This window comes from Vidua chalybeata, chromosome 6 (assembly GCF_026979565.1).
Source record: "Vidua chalybeata isolate OUT-0048 chromosome 6, bVidCha1 merged haplotype, whole genome shotgun sequence".
NCBI classification, from domain to species: domain Eukaryota; kingdom Metazoa; phylum Chordata; class Aves; order Passeriformes; family Viduidae; genus Vidua; species Vidua chalybeata.
Genome location: NC_071535.1, coordinates 1,309,575 through 1,321,736, shown reverse-complemented (window position 1 = coordinate 1,321,736; position 12,162 = coordinate 1,309,575). Strand labels below are relative to the sequence as shown.

Below are 12,162 nucleotides of genomic sequence, written 5' to 3'. Positions count from 1 at the left end.
GCTTTAAAATTCCAACTGGAGCAGCAGCACCAGTGCAAAAATCCTTTTCCATTCATCTGCCACAAAAAGGGGTTTTTATTTTAACTAAAAACTTTGGAGATTCCAACAGAGCATCTCCTAAAAATGTCCAGCAGGAAAGATCCTTTCCAAGGCATGCAGAGCAGGGGTGTTGTTTTGTTTCCTGCTGAATTCCTGCCTGGATTTGGAGGATTGGGATGAGGAGAAGCTTTGCCAAGCCCTTGGCAGGAAATTCTGTCCTGCCCTAAAAACTTAGCAGGGCAACTTAAACCACAGGTGGGAAAGTGGGAACGACAATTCCCACTGGGAAACAGGAATTTTTCATGGATCTCCTGGTCCAATGCCCAGCCAAGGCAGTGGACGCTGAGCCATCAAACACCTGCTTGGCAATTATTCCAGTGTGGAAATTTGGGATATTTACTTTGTCAGAGGAGCAGGCAGTGGCAAATTTTAGGGAAGGGGACAAGGTGGGATTGCAGGATCTCAATCCTGCTTTTCCTGTCAGCAGTGAGGAGAGGAAAATGAAGTTAATTCATTCCACCCCGAGGCTGGAGGATTGAATTCCAGGATGAAGGGAGAGGGTGGGTGAGGTTTTCCCTCTGCTCCAGATTTATGAATCCTTCCTCCTAGTCTGCCCTCAGGGGAGAAGGAAAATAAAGGGATTTCACCCCAAAAAGTCATTGTTGGATGTGATCCAGAATGCCAGACAGGTCTGGGTTGGAAGAGACCTGAAATCCCATTTTGTTCCACCCCTTTCCATGGGCAGGGACACCTCCCATTATCCCAGGGGTCCCCAAGCCCCATCCAGCCTGGCTTTGGACCCTTCTAGGGATCCAGGGACAGCCACAGGGACTGGGCATTCCTTGGAAATCTTCATTTCAGTCCATTCCTGGTTGCAATTTTGTTTGGTTTCTCCCTCTAAAGTGATTCTTTGTGGGATGTGAGGGAATTGTGGGCTGGCTCAGGAGTGGTTGAGCAGCCTGTTGGATTTGTCAGGAAGTTGGGAGCCCACAGCTGGGAAGGGACAGGGACAGGGAGGCTGAATGCCAAGAGGGGAGAGCTGCAGCTTCCTGGGAAAGCCTGAGAAATTTGGGAAGCCTTGGGGGGCCTGGCTGGAGCTGGGATCCATGGATGGAGCCTGGATGGGCATGGGCAGCCCCAGGTGTGGAGGCAGAGCTGTGGGAATGCTCGGGAATGCTGTGATTCCCATGGGCTGGGGGAGTGTGGTGGTTCTGGTTTGTTAATTTGAGATTTCACTGATTCTGAGATTTTTTTTGGCTAATGTGCTAAATGAGTGTGGTGGGTTTAGTGTTGGCTAATCACTAATGTACTCACTTTTGCTGTGAGGCAGGAAAAGTAGGTTCAAAACTTTAAAAGGGTATAAAGAAAAATTTACGAACAGCAACTAAAAGAAAGAGTAATAATTGTGTAATGAGAATCAGAACAAAACTTTTAGAACGCTTCTTTTCTCTCCGTAACTTTTTTCTTTCTTATTGACAGTGTAAAGAAATGAAACTTAAAATTCTAGTAGGTTTACTACTTTTAGACAGGGAGCAGCCTGGCCAGGCCTGGAGTCCATCCAGGGGCCGCTCCTGCTCCTTGTGTTGCTCCAAAGATCCCACAGAGCTGCACCCTGTCCTGGCTGCATTTCCCTGTGCTCTGATCCCATTTTTCCAGGAGCTTCCCCATCTCCCCCCTCCTCAGAGGCCACAGCTCCCTCCCTGTGCCTGTGGTGACACTTCATTATTGATTATTTACAATTCCAGGCCCACATCCCATCCCTTTCCCTGCCCATCCTTCAGGAATCAGGCGTTTGGCACTCCCTGACAAGTGACACCACCTCCCCCTTCCTCACGCGCCATTCCCGTGGGATTTCTGCAGGATTCCCGTGGGATTTCTCTAGGATTCCCACTGGTGACACGTAAATTGTCACCTCCACACTGAGCCAGGGATTTCTTTGGAATTGTGGGCCCCATTCCTTTAGGGATTGCTTCGTGCCAGGCACAGACGTGCACACCTGTAGGGTGTGTGCAGCCATGTAAAAATGAAGGCACGGAATGCTGGCAGGTTTGGACATCTGGGAATGCTTTCCAAATCTCACCCATCCCAGTGTGGGGAGCAGGAATCTCCAGATCCTGCTAAAACTGGATTATTTATCCCTCAAGGCAGCGCCACGCAGCTCACGGCCCCAAACGGATGGAAACGGAGCTGAGGAACATCTCGAGCTCAGCTCCTGGGGTCGGTGGGGATTGGCGGGATCGGGTGAAACATAAACTTTAAGAGATTTAGAGATTTTAGAGGAGCTAAGATTTTAGTTAGAGATAAACCTTACTAGAGTTAATTAAAATAAAGGGATTTTGTAAGTAGGCCTTGATGAAGTTAAGAGTTAGTAGTTAACTAAGAATTGATTGCTTGTCAACACAATGTTTAGTTAGCTGGGTTTATAACGAGGAATATAGAAACTGACAAACAGCTTTTAGGAACATGAGACAATTGTGGGCCTCCTCTGTTCTGAAACCAGTTGAAGACAGGCAATGGGAGTTCTACCAAGGTTCATTTGTCATATTAGCATTGAAAAGGTAGAAAGGTCAGAATGAGGAAGACTTCATTTACTTCCTCATTTTGGGACCCCTCCCCATGAAAGGGACCACCGACCCATTTCAAGGAACAAACTCTGCATGCTTAATGGCTTTGGGAATGATTAGCACACGGAGTGAGGAATGGGATGGACCAAAAGGATGAATATGTGTTTGTGTTTTGGGTATTCAATTCTGGTGTGGATAAAAGGACTCTGTAATCATTGGAAAGGTGCAGTGTGCATTTGGGAGCAATCCCGCACGCTGCCCAGCGCCGCAATGAACATACATTTCTAACTTTAAACTGTTAGAGAGTTTTTGTCCGTCACAGTTGGATATCGGTGCTAGATCAATATCCATATTTTTTTTTAATAAATCACAGGAGTCCCGTGCAGGAGCAGCAGGAATTGCAGGAAGGGGAACGGGAGCTCTTGCAGGGCTCAGCCAGCAGATGTCACATTTGGGTACCGCTGGGGAGGAGCTGGATCCTCGGGAAAACCCCAGGGAAAGGGAGGAAGACGGGAAGGGCACCTGGAGAAGGAATCTCGTGGATGCCACTGGAGCATTCCACGTGTTTCTTTCTTTGGGATGTTTGGTTTCTGTGCCTGGAATGGGAACCTCTAAACCCCTTGGAGATGGACAGACCTCAGATAAATTGAAACTTGTGCCCCAATTAGGCATTAAAAAGTTCATTTTATTCCCAAATCACCCCTTCCCTGCAAGTTACAAGATATTTATAATTCTGCAAATATTTTGGGAAGAGATTTTTCTGGGACGGGTGGGAAAGTCTCATCCCCAAGTTCCCAGTGGGATCAGCAGGTATGGGGTTGTCTGTCCCTGGAATTCCCTGGAGCAGCTGCTTCCTCCACCTATTGGGGGGAATATTTATTATTAATATTTTGATATTAATAGACTTTATTAACCTTAACCCTGCTCAAGTGCCTTCAGCTGCTCAGCCCAAACAATCCAAACCTTGGAAGTCACTCCTGGAGGACAGGGAAGGCCCTGGAATTCATTCCTGGAGGACAGGGAAGGCCCTGGAATTCATTCCTGGAGGACAGGGAAGGCCCTGGAATTCATTCCTGGAGGATTAAGGGAAGGCCACAAATGCAATGACACCTTTAAGGTTCCTTCCAAGCCAGATAATTCCCTGATTTTCAGCTTCCATGGTTTTGGGGAGGCAGGAGGTGACTGGGATGATCCATCTGCAGGATTGGGATGAGGGGCAGATCCAGGAGGAGACAGATGTTGCCTTCTCCAAATGCAAATAGAGAACAAAGCATCTTCTCTTTCTTCCTGCAACCCTTCCATAAAACAGAGATCCTGGAATAAAGCTGAGCACGGGAAGGGGCAGCATTTTCCATAAATTCAGCATCTCCCACTATTTCACACAGTTAAATGCAGTGTTTTATTTAGGATTTATGCTCTCCCAGCATTGTAAAGATGGAAAGGGCTGGAGCTGAGATTGCCAAAAGGAGAAGCATTTATAAATCTCTGATTTTATTTCCTTTCCCTGAATGTGATAGAGTGGGAGCTGCTCTGCTCAGCGCTCACAGCCAGCTCCTGCCACCAGCAGTGCCACAAACATGAGACAGAGCTGCTGCAACCCCCAAAACTCCGAGGAATTGGCAGAACTTGATGGGAAGAGGAGGAGGAAACAGATAAGGAAATGATTCCTTGAATGCTCCGTGTCCACACAGTTCCCACTGTTCGTTCCTGCAGGACAGGGAGCCAACACCAGTCCCACCCTCTGGGATCTGGGACATTTAGGGACAAAGGGTTTGGGGCACCTGTGGCATTGCTGGGATCCCTGCACTGCTCTGCTCTCATCCCAGTTGGAATTTGCACTTCCCAGTCCAGCAACAATTCCTTTAAGGGATTATTTTCCTCAGGGATTAATGGCTGAGTGATCCCAAGGGACCACAGGATGAGGAATCCTGGCTGATCATTTTCTCTGGAAGGGACCAGCTAAACATCTTTCCTTTTATTTTAAAAACCAAAAATCCCCAAGTCTTTAGGAATAAGGAATGTGGAATCCAAGGATGCAGAATGTTTTAGATGCAGATTTTAGGGGCCACAAATTGACAGCTGAGAAATTCAGGTGTCAGAAACAGCTGGTCCTGAGCCAGATTTATTGTCTGAGATCTGAGGATGACAGGGATGGGAACACTTCAGGGAAAGTTGAAAAGTCAAGGAAGCCACGAAGCCAACAATGAAATCCCCTTGAAATGTGGAAAACAGCTCCGGCTTTGAAGGCAGGGTGGGAAATGGTCACCGAGAGAGGGATCCTTTTTATCAGAGTGAAATCAAACTCCAGCACCAAGATCTGCTAAAATCTGGAGAACTGGGATAGAAACCACTCTGCCTGCTGGAATCCCATCCCAAGGGATGATAATAAATGATCTTCGAAGCTCTGCAATAGGATATTTCAGTCCATTTGGTAAATAAATGGGAATCTGGGGGATTGCAGAGCTGGGAGGGGGATGTTGTTCCCTTGTTTTTAGCAACTTCAAACCCAGGGACAGAGAGAGGGACTTTGGATAAAGGTCTGGAGTGCCAGGACAAGGGGAATGCCTCAATCCACTTCTGTTCAGGACATTTCTCCATCTTTTAGATCCCAGTGGAGCTTGGGATGGAGCAGCTGAAGTGACTTTCCCCCTTTTCTTGGTTTCTCTAATTCAGTGCCACCGAGATTTCATCCCAATTTTGACCTTACACTGGTACAGGGCTGGTGGAAAATGCTTGGGTGCACTGCCTGGAGGGTTTGAATGCTGCACAACAAATGCTCATCACTGAAAATGTTCCCCTGGAGAGGAGAAGGCACCAGGGAGAGCTCAGAGCCCCTTGCAGGGCCTGAAGGGGCTCCAGGAGAGCTGGAGAGGGACTGGGGACAAGGGATGGAGGGACAGGAGCCAGAGAATCGCTTTAGGCTGGAAAGGGGAAGATTTAGATGGGATATTGGGAATTGGGAATTCCTGGCTGGGCTGGAATTGCCAGAGCAGCTGTGGCTGCCCCTGGATCCCTGGCAGTGCCCAAGGTCCTGCACCCAGGGACACCCAGGGCTGAGGCCCCTCTCAGCTGGGGCTCCTCTCCAGGCTGAGCAGCCCCAGCTCCCTCAGCCTCTCCTGGGCACGGAGATGCTCCAGCCCTTCCTCATCCTCACACCACTCCTCTGGACCAGACCCAGGAGCTCCAGGTCTCTCCTGTCCTGCTGATCCCAGAGCTGGGCACAGGATCCCCAAGGATGAAACTCCACAAACTCTGGACCACCTGGGCTTTGAGGTGGGAAGCCCATTAAGAGCTGACATCCCAGAAACCTCTCACATTCCTGTCATCCCAGCTAAAAATGATCTTCCCACCCCAAAATCCATATCTTGCCAACCTCCCGACCAGGAGCTGAACTTCCTGTGTGACACAGCCCAAATTCTGCTTCCACTCAAAGCTCTGGGAAGCCTCGGAGACAAGCACCAAACCAACGTCCTCACATCCCTCCCCTGGATCATATCCAGGAGCTCCAGGTCCCTCCTCTCCCAAGATCCAGAGCCAAGGGCTTTGGGGACAGGGGACATTTCCAGGTTCCCCATAACTCCCACACTTCCAGAAGCCACCTCTGCTTTCCTGCACACCAAACCACATCCCCACTTCCCAAAGTTTACAAGGGAAGCTCTCAGTGTTGTGCTGTTGAATTTCCAGCCTCTCCATTCCCGGTGTTGTTTTCACAGGGATTTGGGATAATGCAGCTCTTCAGGCGCCTCATTATTCCCCCAAAGGTGCCGGTGTTGTTCAAGTGCCCCTCCTGTGACAAGTGGCTCATTACGGCTCCTCTCAGTCCCCCCCAGAGATCCCATTATATCCAACAGCAGTGGGAGTGGGAAGAGGATAATTTGCATCCAGCATGAGCTTTTCCCATTATTCCCACTTCTCAGGAACAAGGAAAACAAATCGTCTCGACCGCTGCTCCCTTTTTATCCCCACTGCAGTCCCTTTTTTCCAGCAGCAGTTTTGCTTTGCTCCCTCTCCTTGGAATATTGTTGTTTGCTCCTCCACTCCAGGCTAATTGAAGGTCCTCCTTCCCCGGCCAATTGGGAAAAATATCTTGGCTAAAAGGGCTTTTTATCCTTGGAGAAGAAAAGAGTGGTCGGAGAGAAAAGCTGGATCAATAGGTGCCATGTTGCTGTTTATTCCCAGGACTTTACCTTTGTTCCTTTGCATTTTGGGGGGCCTTTAAGGCCTTTTTTCCTCCTCTTCTCACTGCTTTTCTGCTGATGGAAATTGTCCCATTTTGAATTTGAAATCCCTCTCTATTTCCACCTGGGTCAGGGATAGTTTGGAGGAGAAAATCCCTAAATTCAGTCTTTGTTTTGTCACAAACTCCTAAAATCCCAGTTAAGGGCAGGGACTAATGAATCCATACCTCTCCCATATTCCATATGACAGGCAGGCCATGCTTTCCCAGGTTTTTCCATCCCTTTCCCAATTATCCCCACTGCCAAATCCCTGCAGAAGTATGGATAGAAGTAGAAAGACCTCAAGGCCTTGGATCCTGGGAATGAGGGGCTGGATCTCAACCCTTGGACCCTGGGTATGAGGGGCTGGATCTCATCCCTTGGATCCCAGGAATGAAGGGATGGCTGCAGTTGGATCTCAGCCCTTGGACGCTGGGAATGAGGGGTGGCTCCAGTTGGAACCCTTGGATCTGGGAATGCCCAACTGAAGTTATTTCCTGATGATTTCCCTGTGTTTTCCCTCCTTTTCCCGATGGATGGGTGAATTCTTGGCTGGCTGAGTTAATCACTGGCTGCCTGATTTCAGGTGATGCCTTGAGAAGGCTGCCCTGGAGCAGAGGCTGGATGGAGTCACAGAATAAAGCAGGGATTTATTCCAAGGATCTCCTCCATGGATCCACCTTGGGCAGCACCAGAGCCCAGCCAGGGCTGCAGCCAAGAGGAACCAAAATGGTCCCAAAATGCACGAGCGCTGCCGGGGGCTCTCACTGGGATCAGCTCTGCTCCATTTGCACCTTGCAGTTCATTGTCCCATTCCAGCTTTAGCCCAGGCACTCCCATCCTGCTTGTTTTTCTCTCTCCAGCCCACGCTGTTTGTGCTCCTGGGCCTGAGCTTTGGATCATTTGTCCTTGGTGCCCAGCTGGAGCAGGAATTGTTTTGTCTCCCTGCTCTGTGCAGAGAGCTCACCATATGGAGCTCAGACCCGCACATTAAAGCAGCACAGAATGTGAAAAATAGAAAAGCTCAAACCTGAGGCATCACTGCTTTCCCTAATTCCACCCTTTTCCCCCAGGAAAAGCCTACGCCCCGGAATTCTACTACGACACGTACAACCCGCTGTGGCAGAACCGGCCGCGGGTCTACTCCTACAGCCTGCAGTGGACGCAGATGAATCCCGGCGCCGTGGATCGCATCCTGGCCTACCGGCTGGGCATCCGCCAGGTGGGACGGGAATCGCCCGCGCGGGGCTCGCCTTCGGGGGATATGGGCCGGGCCCGCAGGGAGCGCTGCTTTCTTTCATGTTAGCTCGTGTTATACTATGTATGTTATGTTATGTTATGTTATGTTATGTTATGTTATGTTATGTTATGTTATGTTATGTTATATTATATATGTTATGTTATGTTATGTTATGTTATGTTATGTTATGTATGTTATGTTATGTTATGTTATGTTATGTTATGTTATATTATATATGTTATGTTATGTTATGTTATGTTATGTTATGTTATGTTATGTTATGTTATGTTATATTATGTATGTTATGTTATGTTATGTTATGTTACGTTATGTATATTACGTTACGGTATGGTACGTTACATTATCTCATGTTATCTTACATTATGTATGTTATGTTATGTTATGTTATGTTATGTTATGTTATGTTATATTATGTATGTTATGTTATGTTATGTATGTTATGTTATGCTATGTTATGTTATGTTATGCTATGTTATGTTATGTTACGTTATGTTACATTACATTATCTCATGTTATGTTACAATATGTATGTTATGTTACATTATGTATGTTATGTTATGCTGTTATGTATGTTATGTTATGTTATGTTATGTTATGTTATGTTATGTTATGTTATGTTATGTTATGTTACGTCACATTATTTGTTTTTTATTTCATTTCATTTTCTGTTATTTTACTTCCACTTATTTTATTTTTAAATGTCATTTTACTGTATTTTATTCTTATTTTCTTGTTTTATTTCACTTTTTTAACTTCATTTTATTTCATTTGACTTTTTTATATTTATATTATTTTATCCTACATTACTTTTATTTTATTTTTACCTTATTTTATTTTACTTTATTCTATTTTTATCTTATTTTATTTTTATTTTATTTTATTATTTCATTTTATGTTATCTTACATTATTTATTTTTACTTAATTTCATTTTGTTATTTTACTTCATTTTTATTTTATTTTATTTTATTTTATTTTATTTTATTTTATTTTATTTTATTTTATTTTATTTTATTTTATTTTTGGAGAGCCTTTGGGCTCTGTGAGCTTCCTGGTGGGACTTCACTTCACCTGCCCGTGGCACTCTGGGATTTGCTTTGGGATTTATTTGGTGGCCGAAGGAATCAGCCATAAACCTGGGACATGTGGCACTGTCAGGACATCTGGTCTGGATCCTGGAGCAGCTCCAAATCCTCCTGCATGGGGCATTTTTGGAAAAGGGAGTGTGGAGCACAGGGAATTTCCATTCCAAGGGCACTGCTGAGCACAGCCCTTCCATTTGGAGCTGAAGGATGGGGACAACCTTGGTGTCCCATCAGGGAACTGCCTGGATTTGGTCACCCTCAGCTTCCTTGGGAATGTGCCGAGGTCTGCCAAGACATTCCTGCACAGGAGGGACATTTTTCCATCTCCTTAAGAGCCCTCTGAAGAATATTCCAACAGTAATGCATTTCATGGATGCATTTTTGCATTGCATTTCTGCATTTCAGCGATGCATTTTTGGATTTGGCTTTGGAATCAGTGACCCAGATTCTTCCAGGGTGTTTTTTTTTTGTTTTTCTTTTCTTTTGTTATTTTTGTTTGTTTGTTTGTTTGTTTGTTTTTTTAATTTGTTTGTTTGGTTGGTTTTTGGGGGGTTTTTATTGTTTTGGTTTTATTTTTTTGGGGGGGGGGGGTTTTTTTTGCTTTTCCAAGCATCCCTGTGCATATTCCCTGGCCAGCCTTTGGGGACACCAACACTCCAGGAGTTTATTTTATTCAGCATCCAGTCATGGAATATTTCAGTCGGAAAAGCCCTCTCAGACCAGCAAATCCAATCCACGTCCCCAAGTGCCACATCCACACTTCCAGGATGGCAACTCCAGCAATTCCCTGGGCAGCTTGTTCCAAGAAAATATTTCCCAAACGTTTAAAAAATGGTCCCAAATGCCCCTCAGAGGGTTTCTCTGCTCCTGGAAGTTTATCCACCCAGACAAAACCACTTTTGGACCTCCCCTGCCTCACGGAGCTCAGTTTGGAGCAGCTGTGAATATCCTCGTGCTTTTCCAGGAGCTTCACCTGGAGGCCCCGAGCAGTGAGGGAAGAGAGAGGGAGTTGCCAGAGTGTGAATATTCTCTGCTTAATTAATTACAGCATAATGCAAATAAATGCTCCAGGAACTTCTCCCATTTTTCCTCAGAGCTACATAAATATTCCCAAACCACTGGACAATTGTTATTGCAGCTTCACCAAAGTCAATTCCTCACTGTTGGAAAATTGTAATTCCAAACTTTATTCCCCACCTGAGTTTCATCCTTATCTTTGTGAGGAAAAGGGTTTTGATTATGAGCCTCTTTTCCTTTCAAAAATTCCTTTTCCAGCCAAATCCTGGTTCTAACGGTAGCAGCTCCATTCCTGCAGCTGCTCCAGCCACCTCTGGCTCCCTCTGGCACCACGTGGAGATGTTCCCTTCCCACACTTTGCCTGTCCCCGAAGCCAGAATTCCATTTCTTCCCAATAAGCGACAACGTTTAGCGACTCCCAGCATCCGAGCGGGCGCCTCCAGCTCTCTGATATTTCCTGTCAGCAGGATGAAGGCAAATTGAACCAGGGAGACTTTTCCAGAGCAGCCAGGAAGGGCGTGCAGCTCTGATCTCCGCGGTGGCTGCTCGCAGCAGGTGACAGCGGGTGACAGCCGCGGCCCCGCAGCCGCAGTGACCTAGAAAAGGAGCAGTTCCGCCGTGAAGGAGTCATAAAAATTCAGCTGCTCCCTGTAAACCAGAGAGCAGCTTGTTCCAGCTTGTTCCATAAAAGATTCAAGCTCCCACCTTTCCTTTATTCCCAGCCCCGGGAGCCCGCGGTGTCCGCGAGTTGGGAATGAGAATCTCTTCAAACAGCCCCAAGCAGGGCACGGCTCTGGCACTTCCTCCTGGTTGGATTTGTGTGGATTTTTGACTTCTGCTGTCACTCGGCACTGAGCAGGGACAGGTGGATTCAAATATCCTGGGAAAGGGTTCCTGGGAAGGCTGAGCAGTCTCTGGCTGAAAACAGAGATGGGAATTCTCTGTCGGTGCCGCGGCACAGATCCCACAGCCCTGGATGAATGGCTATGGATAAAGGGAGTGAGGGTACATTTATTGCCTTTCTGATTAAAGAATCACAGATTCCCAAAATGCTGTGGCTTGGAAGCCCGAATCCCACCCATCCCACCCTTGCCATGGCAGGGACACCTCCCACTGTCCCAGGCTGCTCCAGCCCCAGTGTCCAACCTGGCCTTGGGCACTGCCAGGGATCCAGGGGCAGCCACAGCTGCTCTGGCAATTCCATCTCAGCTCCTCTCCCAGGCAGGAATTCCTTCCCAATCTCCCATCTATCCCTACTTTCTCACAGTTTGAAGCCATTCCCCCTTGTCCTGGCACTCCAGACCTTTATCCAAAGTCCCTCTCTCTGTCCCTGGGTTTGCAGCTGCTAAAAACAAGGGAACAACATCCCCCTCCCAGCTCTGCAATCCCCCAAATTCCCATTTATTTACCAAATGGACTGAAATATCCTAATGCAGAGCTTCGAAGATCATTTATTATCATCCCTTGGGATGGGATTCCAGGATAGAGTGGTTTCTATCCCAGTTCTCCAGATTTTAGCAGATCTTGGTGCTGGAGTTTGATTTCACTCTGATAAAAAGGATCCCTCTCTCGGTGACCATTTCCCACCCTGCCTTCAAAGCCGGAGCCGTTTTCCACATTTCAAGGGGATTTCATTGTTGGCTTCGTGGCTTCCTTGACTTTTCAACTTTCCCTGAAGTGTTCCCATCTCTGTCATCCTCAGATCTCAGACAATAAATCTGGCTCAGGACCAGCTGTTTCTGACACCTGAATTTCTCAGCTGTCAATTTGTGGCCCCTAAAATCTGCATCTAAAACATTCTGCATCCTTGGATTCCACATTCCTTATTCCTAAAGACTTGGGAATTTTAGTTTCTTGAAAAAACGGGGGGGGGGAAAGAGATTTTTTTGTTGTTGTATGTATCACAGAAATAATGATGATAAACATTATAAAATAATTAAATAATAGAAATTAATGGGAGGAGCAAGTCCAGGAGGATTAT

At 46.6% G+C, this 12,162-nt stretch overlaps 1 protein-coding gene across 1 annotated transcript in view; it reads left to right on the top strand.

Annotated features, from left to right (window-relative positions):
- The window catches only part of MDGA2 (MAM domain containing glycosylphosphatidylinositol anchor 2), a 202,464-nt gene that overhangs the window by 157,802 nt on the left and 32,500 nt on the right, over positions 1-12,162 (top strand). Inside the window, exon 10 of the mRNA XM_053945724.1 lies at positions 7,894-8,042. Within this exon, the coding sequence (XP_053801699.1) occupies positions 7,894-8,042 (149 nt within the window). The remainder of the gene's footprint in view (positions 1-7,893; positions 8,043-12,162) is intronic.